Source organism: Staurois parvus, unplaced genomic scaffold, assembly GCF_062004578.1.
Source record: "Staurois parvus isolate SC_StPar_1 unplaced genomic scaffold, SC_StPar_1.0 ptg000209l, whole genome shotgun sequence".
NCBI lineage: Eukaryota > Metazoa > Chordata > Amphibia > Anura > Ranidae > Staurois > Staurois parvus.
Window position 1 is genome coordinate 2163939 of NW_028318005.1, and position 20323 is coordinate 2184261.

At 42.4% G+C, this 20323-nt stretch overlaps 1 protein-coding gene across 1 annotated transcript in view; it reads left to right on the forward strand.

Annotated features, from left to right (window-relative positions):
- The window catches only part of LOC149461099 (protein Wnt-7a), a 101970-nt gene that overhangs the window by 20982 nt on the left and 60665 nt on the right, over positions 1 to 20323 (forward strand). Inside the window, exon 2 of the mRNA XM_089678689.1 lies at positions 4107 to 4333. Coding sequence (XP_089534815.1) covers positions 4107 to 4333 — 227 coding nt within the window. The remainder of the gene's footprint in view (positions 1 to 4106; positions 4334 to 20323) is intronic.

Sequence of the window (20323 nt, forward strand, 5' to 3'; positions counted from 1 at the left end):
GACCCGATCCATTTAAATGAATCATCCAGCTGCCTTTGGGGCTACGCTGGATGAGGGTGTAATCCATCTACCCCCATCCACCTGCCTTTGGGGCTACTCTGTAACGACAAGTTATGCATGCAGTTTCAGTAAGGTGGTGCAGAATTTACAGGCGGTGAAAAGATGACATATTACCTTTTCACTGCTTGTCAACATGCCTCTGAAAAGCAGTTCACCATGGACTGCTTTTCAGAAGAGCAGTAAATCTGCCACAAATCTAAACTTAGCTAACTCACAAAGAATTTTCTAATGGACATGCAGATTCTTGTAAAAATGTGTAGTAGTAGTGCTATCAATTCATCTGCAGCTTTCAATAAATTATACCCGGTGATCCTGCCTGGGAGGTTCTTGACCGGGCACTTCCTTTTATAGAGGAACCACTCTCTGTTCTAGTTGTGTTCCTGCATTGTCTATAATATCAACTTTAAATAGAGTATACAATTGTACATTTTACAACACATTAGACAGACATGGTTCAATATTGTCACCACCAGGAAACCTGTCCTGAGTACTTGTATGCAGCCTGTGCATAATAAACAGTACATAGACAGGAAGTGAGTGCAAAGAGAATGCAGGGGATCAGGAGCACTGAGATACAATAAAAGATGAAAAAGGTGAAAATAATTATTTTTATTTAAATAAAATATATATATTTTATGATGCACAGTGCATTAGTACAGTAAATGCTATTCAGATTTAAGGTTAAATGAATAAAGTATATGTGAAGCGCAAACTTTTTTTCTTAAACTGGCCATACAGTTAGCGAAATTCATCAGCGAACCGGCTGAAATTTGATAAGTGGATGGCTTCCAGTCAGGCGCCTTTTAAGTAAGCTGTCAGAATACAATAGCTGCAGTGGGAGGTTTCTCTTCCGGATCTTTGAAATTAAGATGGAATTGGCTGGACTCACACATGAAAAATGTGTCCCCTAATGAATCAACAGGGACTCTGTCATGGGATACGTATGGAGGATGCTATTGCCGGCCTTACTCTAAAAAGGCTAGTTATCTGGCTATTCTTGCAGCAATACTTTAAATCGTTGCCTTGGAACATGCATACTGTATTTGAGTAGAGAGAAAACAGGTGGCGCACACACCTAGTGCATTATCCAAGGTTTATTGTAGGAATGAGATAATAAAAACATACTCACAGACGAAGCATGTATCTAAAAAGCATAGAAAAATGACAATGGCCACAACGGCAGGCAAGGTGTTCTCACTGTCAGTGAAGCATCAACAGTGAGGCTCTTTCTGTCCATAAATCATACATCAGCATCAGAGGTTGGTCATCAGCTCTGAGGAAAGGAATTCGTTCCCGAAACGCGTCAGCCATTTGACCGCACTGTCAGTGAGAACACCTTGCCTGCTGTTGTGGCCATTGTAATTTTTCTATGCTTTTTAGATACATGCTTCGTCTGTGCGTATGTTTTTATTATCTCATTCCTACAATAAACCTTGGATAATGCACTAGGTGTGTGCTCCACCTGTTTTTTCTCTATCCAGTGGCTGATTTCCTCGTCTGAGGAGGGCTGCACCCCTGAAGCATTTCCTTTGGTTGTCGCTGTCCTGGTACCCTTGGCTTCCCTTTTGGCTGTGCATATCCTGAGGCGCTGGAGAGTACATACGATATACTGTATTTAAGTGTCAGAAAAGTATCAGCATCCTTATTTCCTCACTTGTTTCACGTCAGTCACTAAGAAAGCAGTGAGACCCATGGCAGCCATGCAGCTAGCATTTTCATAAGAAGGACAGTAATGACAGACCACATACTTCCTCATGAGAATGACCCCTTAAAGCAGTGGTTCTCAACCTGTGGGTCGCGACCCCTTTGGGGGTCAAACGACCCTTTCACAGGGGTCGCCTAAGACCATCGGAAAACACATATTTCCGATGTGTACAGAGCAGCTACTGTGTAGAAAGCAGCTGCTGTGTTGAAAGCAGCTACTGTGCTGAAAGCAGCTACTGTGTTGAAAGCAGCCGTATTGAAGGTAAAACGAAACCTGAATTATAATTACTGGGTAAAGAATTTTATGGTTGAGGGGTCACCATTACATGAGGAACTGTATTAAAGGGTCGCAGCATTAGGAAGGTTGAGAACCACTGCCTTAACCTCCTTGGCGGTATTCCCGAGTGTAGCTCGGGGTAACATTTCAGTACCAAAAGCGGTAACCCCGAGCTACACTCAGGAATACCATGCGGCGCTGCTCCGGCATGTGTTCTTCACTTACCTTACCCTGCGCTCCCGCGATGTGTCCCCTGCAGCGTCCCCAGCCATCTCCTCCGGCCGATGCCGGCATCCGGCTTCTGTGTCCTGTCCCTGTGACGTCGGGACGTACGGGCGCCGCCGCCGCCGGCGGCGGGAAATTTAAAAATTTAAAAAAATGTCATTTTTTTTTTTTTTCATTTTACACAGTAAAACATTGCTGTTTCAACCTATTTCACATACATTTTGTCCCGAGTGCTTTGTCCTGCACCCTGCCTGCATTTTGTCTGTTCTTTCTGCCTGGAAACTGAGAAATGTCCATGGCGTCCAAAAAGTGTCCCTTTAGGTCAAAAGCGGTTTAGATCAGCTAGAGAACAGCGATAGTAAATCAGAACCACTTACAGAATTGAGTGATAATGATTCGTGGGGGAAATTCGTCATCAGAAACTGAAAACGATTTTGCGACTGAGCTCAGCAATGTGCGAACTTGGCGCTCTATTTCACATTTCAGTGTTTTTGGTTTGATTATATTATTGAATTAAATTTTTTATTATTTTTATATTATTTTTATGATTATTTATTAAATTATAATTTATGATTTTGTGTTTCAAATTTTATCATACCCGGGATGTTTACTAGACTCTTGTTCGGACAGATTTCAGTGAGTTTTTCCTAAAAATTACAGCCTACAATAAAAAAAATACATATTTCCATGCAAAAAAATGGTACCGCTTTCAGCACCAAAAATCTGAAATAATCATACCGCCAGGGAGGTTAAAGGATAAGTTCATCCAGGACTGATATTTTAAGTTGGCTCACTCACTGGCTTCTTTTATCTCTTGGGCACTTCAGTTTTCCCTACCATAGTTCTCCACCATTCCTCATACTAGGACTTTTGCTATATAAGGAAGATTTCTGTTCTGCAACCCATATAATACGAGGGCTGTACTGAAAAAATGGGCGCAACTTTTTTTTATTAGCCTATAAATTAAAATTTTGCATGTTGGTAGAGTAATTCTTCCTCTATAGTAATTCTTCTTCTACTCCTTCTTCTTATATTTCATTACAGGTAAATAATGGATTCCAAGCAGAAGCAACGTGCTGTCATTCAGTTCTTGATGAAGGATGGGTGCAGGCTGTGCAATGTTGATGGTCTCCCACTGTGTGCTTTGTCTTCAATGCTGGTTTTTTCTTCTTTAAACTTCTGCATCCATCTCTGCACATTGCTCTCGTCAATAGTGTCATCTCTAAAAGCATTCTGCAGCCTTCTGTTGATGTCGGATGAGCTGCACACTTCCTTCATCAAGAACTCAATCACAGCAAGGTGCTTCTGCCTGGAATTTTATATTTACCTGCAATGAAAAAGAAGGAAGAGTTACTATAGAGGAAGAGGTTACTCTTATCAACATGTGAAATTTGAGCAGCTTATGCAAGTTAATAAAATAATTATGGCTACTTGTGCATTACTTTTGGTACAGCCCTTGTAAAAAGCATATTAATAATCCAAAAGGGAACGTGAGATCAGCTTGTACTGACCTCAGCATGTAGGATCCCAAGGACCAAGATATTACCACCTTGTCCTTAAGAGGTAAAAGCAGTTGCGAGTTATTGAACTATGAAGTATATACCAAAAACGGAGTTTTTGTATCAGTCGCGCATGGGATGACCCTTTTGGTAATGAATAAGAGCCAAACGAAAAGTGATATGCACAAGCAAAGGAGACAGATGTTATTTCTAATTAACAACATTGTTAGTGACAGACAATTCCTAAGATAGTTCTATGTTGTAGAAGAACCTGTGATTGACCTCTTAGGTCAGGCAATGATTGGTACTAATGTTACTCTTTCTCCTGTCTCCTATAATAGAGGCTTCTCTTCCGTGGTGGCACTGGGGGCCAGTGTAATCTGCAGTAAGATTCCAGGCTTGGCACCCAGACAGAGGACTATCTGTCTCAACAGACCTGATGCTATCATCGTGATCGGAGAAGGAGCTCAGATGGGGATCAATGAGTGTCAGTTTCAGTTCAGACATGGACGCTGGAACTGTTCTGCCCTGGGAGAAAGGACAGTGTTTGGGAAAGAGCTGAAAGTGGGTATGTTACTAATGATTTGATACTGTACAGCTGACATCTCAGTCATTTTCTTACCTCTGAACAATAGCAAAGTTATCTGTCCAAGTCAGCCATCTGCAAAACTGGGTCACGTACTGGGGATTCACTCATCATAGAATCTTCAAGGAGTCATTCACGAAAGTCTTCTTTCTACTTAGTGTGGAAAATTCCACATTTAGAGGTATTTGATCATAACCATTTTTGACTGCAGTTCTTTTGTAATCCTAAAATAAAAATGATCTAATATGAAAAAGATTGCCATAAATTTCACAAATATACTGTATATACTGTATAAACAATGTCCTATGGGTGTATAACACAAGCTCACATGCTGTGAGCTTGGGTTTGGCCATGCAGGGCAAAAAAACAGGTTTGCATCATTGTTGCCCTGCTCTCCTACTTGTTCTCACCTTCCATACACTTCACCGCCACCCATTGCCCTGTCAGACAGGTTGGAGCTTAAGCAGAGCTTAGGCCTCAACCCCATAATGACAAGCTCGAAAGCCTCCTCCACATTCTCACGCAGATGTAGCCATTGCCAACCATGGGAGATGTCACATGCCTCACCAGTGCCAAGTACTGAATATTGTGGGTGGCGGTGAAATGCATTAAAAGTCAGTTTGAGCAGTGACGGCATTAAGCTAAGTGAACCCGTTACTCCCCTGCATGGACAAAGCAGAGGTCTACTTTGCAATATTTAGAACTTAAACTTAATCTTTGATAAGAATAAAGGTCAGCCATATACACTACAAGGCAGTTTTACTACAGAATCTTGCTTCCCTTTGTTCTGTAGATGTTATTCACAGGCTTTCCTAGTGGAAAATGTAGCTCAGCTCCATCCATAACATGACCTTGGTTTTGAAAAGAGTAGGAAAGAACTCTGAGGTTTTGTATTTGAGTCCTAGTCCAGGGGCGGACTGACAACTCATGGGGCCCCCGGGCAATAGGGGATCATTGGGCCCCTGTGTCCTTGCCCTATGAAAAAGTTACCAGGGGCATCTCATGGGGCCCCCTACTGACCCCTGGGCCCTCGGGCAGTGCCCGAGTTTCCAAATGGTCAGTCCGCCCCTGAGTCCTAATTGTAGCACTCCCCATTCTAGCCAAAACTGAGGACAAAGAGGATTATTTTACTAAAACTGGAGAGTGCAAAATCTGGTGCAGCTCTGCATAGAAACCAATCAGCTTCCAATTTTTATCTTCAAAGTTTAATTGAACAAGCTGAAGTTAGAAGCTGATTGGCTACCGCGTACAGCTGCACCTGATTCTGAGTGCATCGGTTTTAGTAAAACTCCCACAAGGTTTTTATGGAAGTCAGGATTTAAAGCCCCAACTCCAGCCAAGAGTAGGGAAGAGTTAACATTTCTGTTTTTATTCATGTCTGTGACTCCATTGGGGAGCTTTTCATTCATTTTTTGTCCCTTCAAGACCTGTGGAAGAAATGAAAGGCACAAACAGAGCAGCAACACTTATCCTTTGTTCCAGTTTGTGTACATGATTTTAAAGGGTCTGTTTATCCTAAAATAATACTTTACCTTTATGTAGATTTTAGGAATTAAAACAGCATGACAGTTTCTTCTGCTTTTCAGGGACTTTAGTGGTGAAATCTCCCTGACTGAGTTCCTTGGTCTGCACACCTATTACGACCAATATGGAAGATATACAGTGCATTCATAAAGTATTCAGACCAACTTCATTTTCTCAATTGTGTTATGTTGCAGCCTGATATTACAATTCTTTAAATTCATTTTTTCTTATTAATCCAATGTTAGTGAATTTATTAAAAAGAAAAAAACTGAATTATCACATTTACTTAAGTATTCAGACCCTTTACTCAGTACTTTGTTGAAGCACCTTTAGCAGCAATTACAGCCTTGAGTCTTTTTGGGTATGATGCAACTAGCTTTGTAGACCTGGATTGGGGGATTTTCAGCCATTCTTGTTTGCAAATCCTCTCAAGCTCAGTCGCGTTGGATGGGGACCGTCAGTGGACAGCCATTGTCAGGTCTCTCCAGAGATGTTCAATAGGGTTCAAGTGAGGGCTCTAGCTGGGCCACTCTAGGACATTCACAGTGTTGTCCCTAAGCCACTCCTGTGTTGTCTTGGCCTAGGATTGTTGTCATGTTAGAAGGTGAACCTTTGGCCCAGAGGTCCTGAGCGCTGTGGAACAGGTTTTCATTGAATATATCTCTGTACTCTACTCCATTCAGCTCTCAACCTTGACCAGTCTCACTATTCCTGCTGCTTTAAAATGCACTCACAGCATGATGCTGCCACATCACTATGCTTCATTGTTAGGATGGTATTGGGCAGGTGACGAGCAGTGCCTGGTCTCCTCCAGGGATAACATTTAGAATTAAGGCCAGATGGTTCAATTTTGGTTTCATCAGACCAAAGAATCTTGTTCCTCATAGTCTTAGAGTCCTTTAGGTGCTTTTTTGCAAACTCCAAGCAGGTTTTCATGTGTTTTGCACTGAGGAGAAACTTCCGCCTAGCCACTCTGCCATAAAGCCTAGATGGGTGGAGGGCTGCAGTGGTGGTTGTCCTTCTGGAACTTTGCCCCATCTCCACACAACATCTCTGGAGCATGGTCAGAGTAAACATTGGGTTCTTGGTCACCTCTGTTACTAAGGCCCTTCTCCCCCAATTGCTCAGTTTGGCCGGATGACCAGCTCTTAGAAGAGTCCTGGTTGTGCCAGACATCTTCTATTTGAGAATTATAGAGGCCACTGTGCTCTTGGGAACCTTCAGTGCAGCAGAATTTTTTGCAGCCTTCCACAGATCTGTGCCTTGCAATAATCCTGACTCTGAATTCTGCAGGGAGTTGCTTCAACCTCTTCTTTTGCTCTGATAAAGTGGGGTTTATTTACTAAAGCCGGAAAGTGCAATATCAGGCTCACTTCTGCATAGAAACCAATCAGCTTCTAACCTCAGCTTGTTCAATTAAGCTTGGGCAATAAAACCTGGGAGCTGATTGACTTCTATGCAGATGTGAACCTGATTTTGCACTCTCCAGCTTTAGTAAATAAACCTCAATATGTATTGTCAGCACCTCCAGTGAAGGTGTAGAAACATCTCAGCAACAATCAAGAGAAATGTGCGGCACTTGAGCTAAATTTCAGGTGTTGCAAAGGGTCTGAATACCTATGCCAATGTGATGTTTCCGTTTTTCCTTTTTCATACATTTTAAAGCATTTCTAAAGTTCTGTTTTCACTTTGTCTTTATGGGGTACTGAGTGTATGCCAATGAGGAAAAAAATTAACTTAACCACTAGCCTACAGGGCACTTATACCCCTTTCCTGCCCAGGTCAATTTCCAGCTTTCAGCACTGTCACACTTTGAATGACAATTGCGCGGTCATGCAACATTGTACCCATATGAATTTTTTATCATTTTTGTGAGACAGATAGAGCTTTCTTTTGGTGGTATTTAATCACCTCTGGGATTTTTATTTTTTCTTAAACAAACCAAAAACCACTGAAAATTTTGAAAAAAAAAACGTTTTTTTGTTATACAATTTTGTAAATAAGTTATTTTTCTCCTTCATTGATGTGCGCTAATGAGGCTGCACTGATGGGCACTGATAGGCTGCATTGATGGACCCTGATAGGTGGCACTGATGGGCACCGATGAGAAGGCACTGGTAGGTTGCACTGATGGGCATTGACAGGCATCACTGATGGGCACTGAAAGGCAGCACTGATAGGCGGCACTGATAGGCAGCACTGATAGGCGGCACTGACTGGCACTGATAGGTGGCACTGACTGGCACTGATAGGCGGCACTGACTGGCACTGACTGGCATTGATATGCGACACTGGCACTGATAGGTGACACTGACTGGCACTGTCAGGCAGCACTGACATGGCACTGTCAGGCGGCACTGACTGGCACTGTCAGACGGCACTGACTGGCACTGATAGGCGGCACTGACTGGCACTGACTGGCACTGATATGCGACACTGGCACTGATAGGTGACACTGACTGGCACTGTCAGGCAGCACTGACTGGCACTGTTAGGCGGCACTGACTGGCACTGTTAGGCGGCACTGACTGGCACTGATAGGCGGCACTGACTGGCACTGACTGGCACTGATAGGCGGCACTGACTGGCACTTATAGGCGGCACTGACTGGCACTAATAGGTGGCACTGACTGGCACTGCTAGGCAGCACTGACTGGCACTGTTAGGCGGCACTGACTGGCACTGATAGGCGACACTGACTGGCACTGATAGGCACTGTTAGGCGGCACTGACTGGCACTGTTAGGCGGCACTGACTGGCACTGTTAGGCGGCAATGACTGGCACTGATAGGCGGCACTGACTGGCACTGATAGGCGGCACTGACTGGCACTGACTGGCACTGATAGGCGACACTGACTGGCACTAATAGGTGGCACTGAATGGCAGCACTGATAGGTGGCACTGACTGGCACTGATGGGTGACATTGAAAGGCAGCTCAGATGAGCACTGATATGTGGCATTGATGTGCACTGGTATGCACTGATATGTGGCATTGATGTGGCACTGATGGGCACTGGTACGTGGCACTGATGGGCACTGGCACTGATGAGCACTGACAGGTGGCACTTCTGGGGCCACACTGATCATCAGGGCACACTGATCATCAGTGCCCTGATGATCAGTGTACATGTCCCCTCTGCGGAAAGCCGATTACCGGCTCTCCTGTCCTCTCGAGCTGTCAGCGTGACAGCTTGAGAGGAGAGAAATGCCGAACCGGCATTTCTTTGTTTCCATGTGATCAGCTGTGATTGGACACAGCTGATCACATGACCGAGCCGACATCTTCGGCTCTTTCCGTGATCCGCTGTGTCCGTGGGACACAGCGGACCGGCGATCGCCGCGCTGCGCGTTCCCTGAGCCACGCATGCGCAGTGAGAATGGTAGGACATCATATGACATCCTATCAGAACGAGAGAACCACCTTGCGCCCGTCATTGTACTATAGGGTGGGCGGAAGGTGGTTAAACAACTGTAGTAGGCTTCAACATAACAAAATTTAAAAAATGAAGGTAGCCTGAATACTTTATTAATGAACTGTAAATGAAATCCTACTTCCAGTTGAAACCATGTGAACTTTTTATTATCAATGCACATGGGGGAGCTACCCAAAGCTGGGCATGACCTCCAAAAATGCCATGTAGACAAGAAGCAGAGTCTGGAACTTTGGTTGGGAGATCTCACTGGTTGGAATTTCTTTTATAAGATAGGGCATTTTGAGTCAAACAGGCTCTACATATAATCAAAATATAACATTTGGATGAACTTGCCTTTTAGGTCTCATGCACATGGGCGCCTGGGACCATATAGGGTAAGGTTTGGGTGTATTTCTCTGCATAGGAGCCACAGATGCTCTGTACAGCTGCCCATAAAAATCATTACCTGTACGTGTATGCCCATATGCATGTACTGGTCTATACCTGCATACAGCCATTGATTTGTATGTGTGGCTGTACGCAGCAACTGTGACTCCTGGGTGTAGAAATGCATCCATATCTTATGTCACACAGCACAGAGTACCTGCGTCCATGAGGTTTTAATGTTTACGTAATTTATTTTCTCTTATTTGCCCCCCTTTAGTCTGTGTATATATATATACCATTGAAAGAGTTGTATTACATTTGTTCAACAAGTGTGAAAAAGGTAGCTGTTCATCCATCCTGAAATCTTGTGAACTGATACTTGTTCTCTTTTTATCTGAACTGTTATCAGTCAGCATTGTTCCCTGCTATCTCCATAGGCTACAAAACACCTCCCACTGTGATGGAGAAGAGAGGGAGTTTTTATGTAGTCTCAACATTGTGTTATGTAGTCCTACACTGACACTAACAGTCCTATTCTAGGGTGACAAAACTGCTCAGTATGGTTTTCACTCTAGGGCAGGAATTGTGGTAATGGCAGGATTAGCAGATGAACATAAAAGAAAAAAAAATGTGAAAAAAGAAAAACTACAGATTTTTTATTTTTTAATTTAGGTATGCTTTAAATTCTGCCACCTCCCAGGCCTATCAGAGCTAACTGCCTGGAGATGGACATTCCGGTCATTTTAACATTCAGTTTAAAAGTTATTATTATTATATTATATTTTACAGGATTTATATAACAGTTTTCTCAGCACTTTACAATATAACGGGAGACAATACAGTGACACAGTTAAATACAAGAGGGTTAGGAGGGCCCTGCTCCTTGGAGCTTACAATCTAAGAGGGAGGGGCTGGTGGTACAAAAGGTAATAACTGTGGGGGATGAACTGATAGGAGGAATAGAAGATTCAGTGTTTAGCTGAAGGCAGGATAGGCTTCCCTGAAGAGATAGGTTTTCAGAGATCGCCTAAAAGTGGGAAGAGTAGGCGATGGTCAGAAAGATTGGGGTAGAGAGTTCCAAGGGATGGGGGAGGCTCTGGAGAAGTCCTGGAGACAAGCATGGGAGGAAGAGACAAGGGAGCTAGAGTGCAGGAGCTCGTGGGAAGAGCAGAGAGGACAGTTTGGGTGATATTTGGAGACAATATTGGTGATGTAATTTGGGGCAGAGTTAATAATAAGTTTATATGTTATTAATGTTTTTAATTTTATTCGTTGGGCAATGGGAAGCCAGTGTAGGGATTGGCAGAGAGAGATGGCAGATATGGAACGGTTGGTAAGGTGGATGAGTCTGGCAGTAGCATTCATAATAGACTGAAGAGGGGATAGCCTGCGATTAGGTAGGCCAATGAGGAGTTACAATAGTCAAGACGAGATAACAAGGGAGTGAATAAGTTGCTGGTTTCCGAGGTTTGGAACGGTCGTATTTTGGAGATGTTGCGGAGGTGAAGTCTACAAGATTTGGACAGTGATTTGAATTTGGGGCTGAAAGGACAGATGGGAGTCCAGGATTACACCCTGGCATGAGGGGATGGACTGATGGTTGTATTATCGATCTTGATGGAGAAGTCAGGGGGGGGGGGGGGGCATGGGCTGGAGGGAATAGTATGAGCTCCGTTTTAGAAAGATTTCGTTTGAGGAAGTGGAGTGACATCCATGCTGATATGTCACGTAGTAGGTTAGTAATGCGAAAGGAGACTGAAGGGGTGATGTGAGGAGTAGAAAGATAGATTTGTGTGTCATCAGCATAGAGATGGTACTTAAAGCCATGGGAGTTTATCAAGTGAGCAAGGGAGGAGGTGTAGATGGAGAAGAGAAGGGGTCCAATGACAGAACCTTGAGGGACCCCTACAGAAAGAGGATGTGGAGAGGAGGAGACAGTTATAGGTAACGCTGAAGGAGCGCTGCAATAGGTAGGAGGAGAACCAGGAGAGAGCAGAGTGGAGTTTTTTGAGGAAGAGGGGATGGTCAACAGTATCAGAAGTACCACAGAGGTCAAGTAGTAAGAGTATGGAGTAGTGGCTATTGGTTTTAATAGTTAGTAATGTAATGTAACTTCCAAACAAAAACCATTTACACTGTCCAAAATCATGTTTGTTCTGCTCCTTTATATTTTGTAGTGACTGTGGTAGAAAACGAACATCAATTTGGCCTCACTAATGATTAGAAAATTGAATGAACGTTTTTAAAGCAAATTCTCCATTGAAATTCTATACATGTATGGCCAGCATTAGTTATTATTTGGACAAATAATCTTGTAACTTTTTATGATAATTGTGGAAAAAATTATTTGGTATAAACAAATCTCTTTGCATTAACGATCAGACGGAGAGGACTGGCAGAGACATCTTTCAAATTGGGTTCTTTAGGTGATATTCATCTATATTAATTTACTGCAGATCTCTCATTATTTCCCATTCATCTTATTGTATTTGATCTCTTTCTGTACTATAGAGTCCATCCAATCCATTCAATCTCAAAGCATCAGGATGGCATATTTTAACTTTCTTTGTCCTGCAATTTTTCACGCATTTTTTGCGTGTTAATAAGTCTTTGAGTTTCTCAATTGACTCATCTCCATTGACAACCTCTAAAAACCCTTAAAGGGTCTTATTATCACCCACCTTTCATTCTGTGACAGCTCTCATGGTTTTACAAAGGGTGTTCAGTTAAGCATAATATCCATACATGTTAAAGACACCACAATACGATCTTGTTTGAGTGACTTTAGAAAATACAGTTAGCCTTGCTCTTAACTATGTTTTTACAAGTGTGGCCTTTTTGTGTCTGGGGAACCCAGGTTTCTCCCACGGTCCAAAAACCATGCTAGTTGGTTAATTAGTATCTGACAAGAATTTGCATGTTTGTGCGTGTGTATGCATATGCTTGCAAGTTGGCCTATTGTATCAAAGCTGAAATACCAGTAGACCTATAGTGGAAACCCTCTCATTGTTCTATCCACAAATTAATGTGTTAATATATCCATATAAATGTAGCACCCTCCTAGTAAGGTTGCTAGGATGTTAGGCCAATTTAGTCCTCTTTTGGCGCCTCTGTATTCAATGGAGAGGTGGTTAATTTCTTTTAGCTGCTCTGGATTTCACAGGCTGCAAGTTTAATTGCTCTTCCCTGCCTTCTAGAAAGTTCTGGAACATAAAAGTGGAGCAAGACAAATAGGCAACATGAATATTTATGGTGCTGCAACTAATTCCTGGGGAGGTGTGCCTGGAAGGTGGCTGAGGAGCACATAAATAGTCCAAGCTATAAAACGGCAAGGGCCTCCTGTCTAAGGGATTTCACCTGTTTAGGTGCAGAGTGGCTATCCTCTACCCCAAGTTGTACTCTGAATTAGGGCCAAGTAGTTCCTCTCCTCGGGGGTTCATATCTTTGACCTGCCTTAGTCTCTCATGGGAGAATCATGCTCTGAACTGGGGCCATGCAGTACCCATGCTGAGAGGTTCATATCTCTGGCCTTCTCTAAACTTTCAGGGGAGGATTGTACTGGGCAGAAGATCAGTTCTGAAGTTTGTAACATTGAGAAGTGTGTCCTTCTGTTTTTGTTAGTGATCCTGGAATACCCCATACTATCCTACACCCCATCCACGTTAATCACAAAGACATCCCTTAGACTGCTTTCTGTGTGTGCCTGAACCGTGCTTTGGGTGTTTGGCAGCCTTGGAACTAGCAAAGGAAGAACTCTGGTCACCATCGTCATCTATACTGTTAGGTAGTGTACAGTGACTGTGCTTTTTACCATCATCAGCCAAGGGCCCTTTTGATGGTAGCGCCACATAATCTAAGACAGCCTTTCTAAACATTTTTAACATGGAGGAACCCTCAAAATAATTTTCAAGTCTCAGGTACTTGTCATCATGTCCTTTGCAGACTGGATATGAATTGGAGGGACTGGTTGACTATCAGCAGCTGGTGCACTTGCAGTGTTCTGATGAGAAAAGTTGCAGTGTCTGCATCCCTTTAGAAGCCTTTACCTTTGGATAGTATCTCACCAAAGCTAAAATTCCTATTGCAGAGGATGCCTAAAATCTGAGTGCAGACTTCTGTGAAAATCAGTGAGCCAATCACCAAAGAAGGTAATGACATTTTTCGGGGAGTTCTATACACCAGCTGTGTACAGAACACCTCCAGGTTGCCGAATTGCATTGCATTCTACAGGAAACTACAGCAGCTGCAAATTGAAAAAGAGAGGTCATTTTTAATACCATTAAAATACAATATGGCTTGTCCAGCAATTGTATATACTATATTATTATTCATTTTTTTCCCATGAAAATGGAATTATCTTTAAACATACCCACAGACATTAGAGAACATACAATCAATTCGGCCAATTGCAGTCCTATCAGGGAATGTTCATAGAATGTTTGTAGGCACTCCTATGATTGACATGAAAGTGGTGGGGGAGCAAGCTTTGTCAACATCAGGAGTGATGGCTGTAACAGCAGGGCTTTGAAGAGTGCTGCAGGTACATTCATACATCTCTTTTAAGTGATACGTTATGTTTGTTCTCCAAAATTAGAATTTACCAGGAGTGATGTTAAAAGGGAAATATGCAGCTGCAGTGCTCTGTTCTAAAATGGAACCCTTATAGTGGAGTGTCTCTGAGTTAGAACAACATGGGAATTTCATGGAAATATCCTTTAAATTCATTGTTCATGCCTATCTTATTTTTTATTTTTAAATAACAAACTTGTCATACTTACATGCTCTGTGCAATGGTTTTGCACAGAACAGCCCTGATCTTTCTCTTCTCTGGTCCTCTGCCGACACTCCTGGCTCCTCCTCCAGCACTCCTGGCTCCACCTCTATTTTGAATGCCCCATAAGTAGCTGCTTGCTATGAGGGCACTTGTGTGGGCTTTCTCCCAAGCTGGCTCTGTGTGTCCATTGAAAAACAGAGGGGAGCTTGGACCCAGCCCCACTCCCTCCTCACTGGCTGTGATTGACAGTAGCAGGAACCTATGGCTCTCACTGCTGTCTCTGAGCCAGTGAGGAGGAGAGAGCCATCACTGAATCGAGATCAGACTGGGTAAGTGTAAGGGAGGCTGGGGGAGCTGCATGCAGAAGGTTTTTTTACCTTAATGCATAGAATGCATTAAGGTAAAAAAACCTTCTGCCTTTGCAACTACTTTAATGGTGTTATGGTGAGAGTCCCCAAGAGATGGCACTCTCTCTCTCCACAAAACTAATATATTTAATTTGTTACATACTACTCTGAGGTCCTGGTGCATGCTTATATGCCCTAGACTGTGTTCTATCTGGGGGCCCCTCTTCTTACCTTTAAAGTCTCATTTATAGATAATGAACTTTTTTGCCTCAGACTTGCTGTGGCAACTCCTTTGCTACACTTGGAATTCCTACCCAAGCCTACTGAGGCAGAAGATGCAGGATGATTGTTGATCAAACAAATATTCTTGGGTCTGAGAATAAACTAAAGCTTTCCATAACCTAGAGTTAGAGATATCCATAGTACCATCATTGACTATACAAATTTCATATGAAAGTTATTTGATTGCCATGATAATGATGGACTTTTTTTTTCACTTAATATCAACTAATATTTGAATGGGACTTATTGATATTATTATTATTATTATACAGTATTTATATAGCGCCAAAGGGTATGCTCAGCGCTGTACAGTAGCAAGGGGGACAGAACATGAGGCAAGACAGTAAAAATACAATACACAAAGGGGTTCGAGGGCCCTGCTCTTTCGAGCTTACAATCTAGGATGTTGGACATTATTTGTATTTTCTTGTGTTGTCTATTTATACTTTTTTTTAAATAATATTCTACCAGAGTATGGCTAGTAAAGTAGAATTAACCAATTCCCACCGGAGTTACACATTAATGCATTCTCTTGGTGAGTGGGCTTTAATGCAGAGAGGCCGCATATATGCATCCCTATGTAAACATTTTCCTGGGCTGAGAGCGCATTCCCAGCACAGTAAGCGGTGAGTACCGGAAAGTGTCTGATGCATACTTGTGATCAGTGTGATTCTTGTGATAGTGTGACCACCTTGACTCCCAATCACAGAGGTCACATGATCGGAATGGCATTTAGAAATTCTTAAAGGCTGAGAGGTGGGGGAAGGGGTTAAAGATAAAACTTTTTTTTTTAATTATTTCAGACAAAGTTACAAAGGGTTATAACCTCTGACCGTTTCTTTTTTGCCAATGATATACAGGACAAATAGAGAGTGAATTTCCCTAACTGGGAAACAGACCGCATTAATAAAACCCTGAAAGGGTTCTAATCCGTCTCCATGTATCCAAAACTAAAAGTTTTGCCTTTAAACTTTAAGAACAGCAGATAGGTGCTGACTTTGGTATATACCAGAAATGGATAGTCAATAGAATTTGCATTTTATAATAAGGAGCTAGGAAGATGCGTGAGGTTTGCTTTCCATTACCGCTGATTTATGTCAACCAATTATCATCAAGTTTACTCTTTTCCTATTAACAATATAAGTTTCTATTGCCATAATTTTGTTATTTGCAAAATGTTTTCCCCTGTATAAAATGTTCTTTGGATTCCCGTGGTTATTATCCTAAAGTTTTGTTTATTTTATCTTGCAAAAGTATTTTTGTTAAACCAAGTTGTCCATTGGCTTCTACACCAATTATGATATTCAAGGTGCAGAAATAAAACGATATTAAACCCAAAAGCAAACTTATTATTATTATGCAGCTTACCAATTCTTAGATGTGATGGTTGCATTCAGTTTCTATCTTTGGCTTTCTCTTCTATTCTCATCTGGTGATCCAGCCAGTAAGTTTGTTTTTCAAAGGCTCTCAAACAGAATGTATCAGTTTCAAGGATGAGACAAACCAATAAACACTAACAGGGGTGCTTACAATGACCAGTTTTATTTATTCATGTAAAACCATTATCCCAAATAGAAAAACTGTTTTCTGTAACTGATTATTAAGTATACGCGGATGTTTGGCTTAATTTTGTTAGTGTATTTAAATCTGCTACTGCATCTAACGCTCCCCTCCTCCCAGAATGAGAATGCTGATGTCCAAAGGTGCCCTCTGTGCTCATTCATCGAGAGTGGGAGAATTCTAATACAGGTGGTGTGTTACAGATCACCAGCTGAAAACAAAGGGGGAAAAGCCTTAAAAAAGAAAACCAATGCAGCCACCACATCTAATGATTGGTAAGGTGCAATATATTACATTTTATGTCTGAGGTTTAATACTGCTTTAAAGTATGTGTAAACCAATGCATAAAATCATATTTTCAACATGGTCATGTCATTTGAAAAGTACTTTTTAAAATGTTCAAATCTCCAGCTTTTATTGAAATAATACCTGGTGATCCTACTAATCTGCTCCTTGCATTTTCTGTTATAGCATGATGCTCTGTCTCTGTCTTCCTGTTGTGCTCCTGTGTTGTCACCCTGTCCTGTGGACTGTCGATGGAGATATTAGTCTTTCATCAAACATTACTCAGGCTGTTCAGTCCACTGTTGTCACTGCCCTATGGAGCGGTTCACCCCAGGAATGTCATAGGAGCGCGCTGTGTGTTCCTGTGCAATTCACATGCAGTTCTGTGTGGTGTGATTTCAGCCCATTCATTTTGAATGGGCTGAAATCACACTGCACCAAAGTGGTGCATGAGCTACTTTTGGAAACTCACTGCAATCAGATTTCATGGTACGTCTCTAGCATGCAATCCGATGCAGGTAAATACACTGCCTTTGTGACCTGTGTTTGGGGCGTCATCAACTTAATATTGACACCCGCCGCAGATGCTAACTGCAGTGCATTTTGAATGCGGTGCTGGAAATGCCCACACTCTCTTGGTGTCAGGAAAACTTGTCAGAAGTGGTTTATGCTGATAGCAGAGGAGTGAAGCAACTTACTGCTGTTAAAACCAGAGTAACACAAGCCTTGTTATATGCAAAAGTGGAAGCCACAATTTTAGATACAATCCCTAAATTCTTGAATGTTTGGAACCCCTGGGTTGAGTGTTTTCTTCCGCCATATTTTGGCGAATCACCTCTCCTCCCTTGATATGTAACCTACACCCTTTGAGCACTATTCCTGAACCACCTCATACAATACACTGGTATCACCACACCTTTCCCTACCATTCGTGGAGTCATTACTGTCGCTCTCCATTCCCCCCCCCCCCTTTTTTCAACCCCCTCTGATTTTCCATAACTTTTCACATTGCTCCAGAGAGTCATTACCCCAACTGATCAAATTTAACAATATTATCTCATCTTTCGTTAAAAACCTTTGCCCATGTGATACCATTAGGAATGCTGCATTGTTTCCTTGATTCTTCTTTCCCCGTCATTATAAAGACATTGACACTGTGACCTTTATTCCTTATGATCTGCTGTTAGCATAATGCCTAATGCATACTGGTATTGTCTCTCTACCCTTGTTACATTGTTATGCTGTTAATAAAATGTTTGAACAAGAGGAGTGAAGCAATAGACAGAAATGACGCTTAGGTGCCCTTTTATGAAACAAAGATCAGCGGCAATCCTGAGGATCGTTGCTGATCTCCGATCATTAGTGGTTTAGGAAATAGAGATGATCAGCGGAGAACATGTTCTCCTCTCATCATCTCAGCACACAGACTGTCAGTGTATGAAGGAGCGATGTCAGCCCTTCACTGGTGATGTGTTCTCCATCCAGATTCTCCAGTCCAGAGGTGGAGAATCGGGGGAACCACAAATGAAGCAGCGGTAATTTACCGCTGCTTAGTAAACGGTGTTTGTCTGATCTCTTACTGTAATCTCGTGAGATTATAGTAACAACAGCCGTTTTCCAGCGTTCAAAGCGTTTGTAGATTGCTTCTCTCCTCATTCGGAGAAGTGATCTACACCGCTTCATAAAAAGGCATTCAGAGGAGAACTGTCTCCTCCGAGCATGCCGGAGAACTGAGCAGCGGTCATTTACTGCTGCATGATAAAAGGACACCTATGTGCTCTGGATAGAGACAAGTGCACACTATAGAGGGATATGCTTTGTTCATATTTCATGGCTGAGGTTTACAACCACTTTAACATGTTTCTAAACGCAAGAACAAAAATGTAATATAATGTAGTTTACCAATCCTTAGATGTAGTGACTGCGTTCATTTTCTTTTTTTTTTTCTTATTTATTTTTACCTGGTAATCCTACCAGTAATACATTCTGGGGGGGAGGCGCTCAGTCTCTGTACTGTATTTATGCAGAAGCAGTGTTGTCACCCTAGGACAGGAAGTGTGTTAAGATGGAACTCCTCCCTCTCTTCTCAGTGTTCTGTAGTTCTAACACATTTCCTGAGATAACAATGCAGAGTGCACAGGATATTCTGCCACCCCCTCCACTGGCTTCCAATTGCCCAACGGATAAAATTCAAAACACTAACACTGACGTATAAAGCCGTTCATAACACTGCCCCTAATTACATCACCGACCTTGTCTCTAAATACTACCCAAACCGTACTCTCCGCTCCTCGCAAGACCTCCTACTCTCTAGCTCCCTTGTCTCCTCCTCCCATGCTCGTCTCCAGAATTTCTCAAGGGCTTCACCCATCCTCTGGAACTCCCTACCCCAAGCTATCAGGCTATCGCCTACTCTGCTCACCTTTAGTTGCACTCTGAAAACCCATCTCTTCAGGAAGCCTACCCCGCCCCCAGCTAATACTGGAATCCACTACTCCAACCACTCCATCCCCCACAGCTAATTACCTCTTGTACCAATATCCCCTCCCTCCTAGATTGTAAGCTTCAAGGAGCAGGGCCCTTTAATCCCTCTTGTATTGAACTGTATTGTTACTGTATTGTCTCCCTCCATAATGTAAAGCGCTGAGCAAACTGTTGGCGCTATATAAGTCCTGTATAATAATAATAAGTTCACTGGATTTCTGGCAGTGATCCACCCAGATGACATCACTGCCACAAACTCTACACTCCACCTAGTGGCCAATAAGGAATATTCCCCAAGTGGAGCACACCACCAGCTAATACTAGACGATTCATGACTGTCCTTTGAACAACCACATCCGGCGCCTCTGCCAATCAAACAAATGTTGGGCTTTTTTTGCGTTGACTCTGCTTACCAATTAACAATTAATGGCATCTCGTGTGTCAGCATGTGTCACTGCGGGTCAGGAACACACATGATTTTGCAGAGATGTGAACCTAGGGTAAGACTTGCACTCACATTGAACATCATTATATTTTTATAACGTTAACACCCATATTTGTGAATGTTTTCTTCCCAAAGCCAATTACGTATTATAAGAAGAGTACAAGGGATTCTTGATGGGGGGGTTGCCTTGCAAGCCTTTAGAAGTGAGAATTCCCAAGACTTTGACACCACCGTTTGTTCTGCCTCATTTCATCTTCTGAGAAAATGACACCTGGGCCTCTTCTCTTTAAGCTTTGATGCTGTCTTCTCTGGGATGAAATGCTTCATTTTCTTTGAGTTAAAGAAGCCAAACATTTCTTTTAAGAGTGTTTCTGTATGGCATAATGAGCCATGGTCAGTCAGTGAAATAGATTGAGATAGAGCATTGTGATCTGTGCAAAGCTGTTGTCATTACATTTCCCAAATTTTT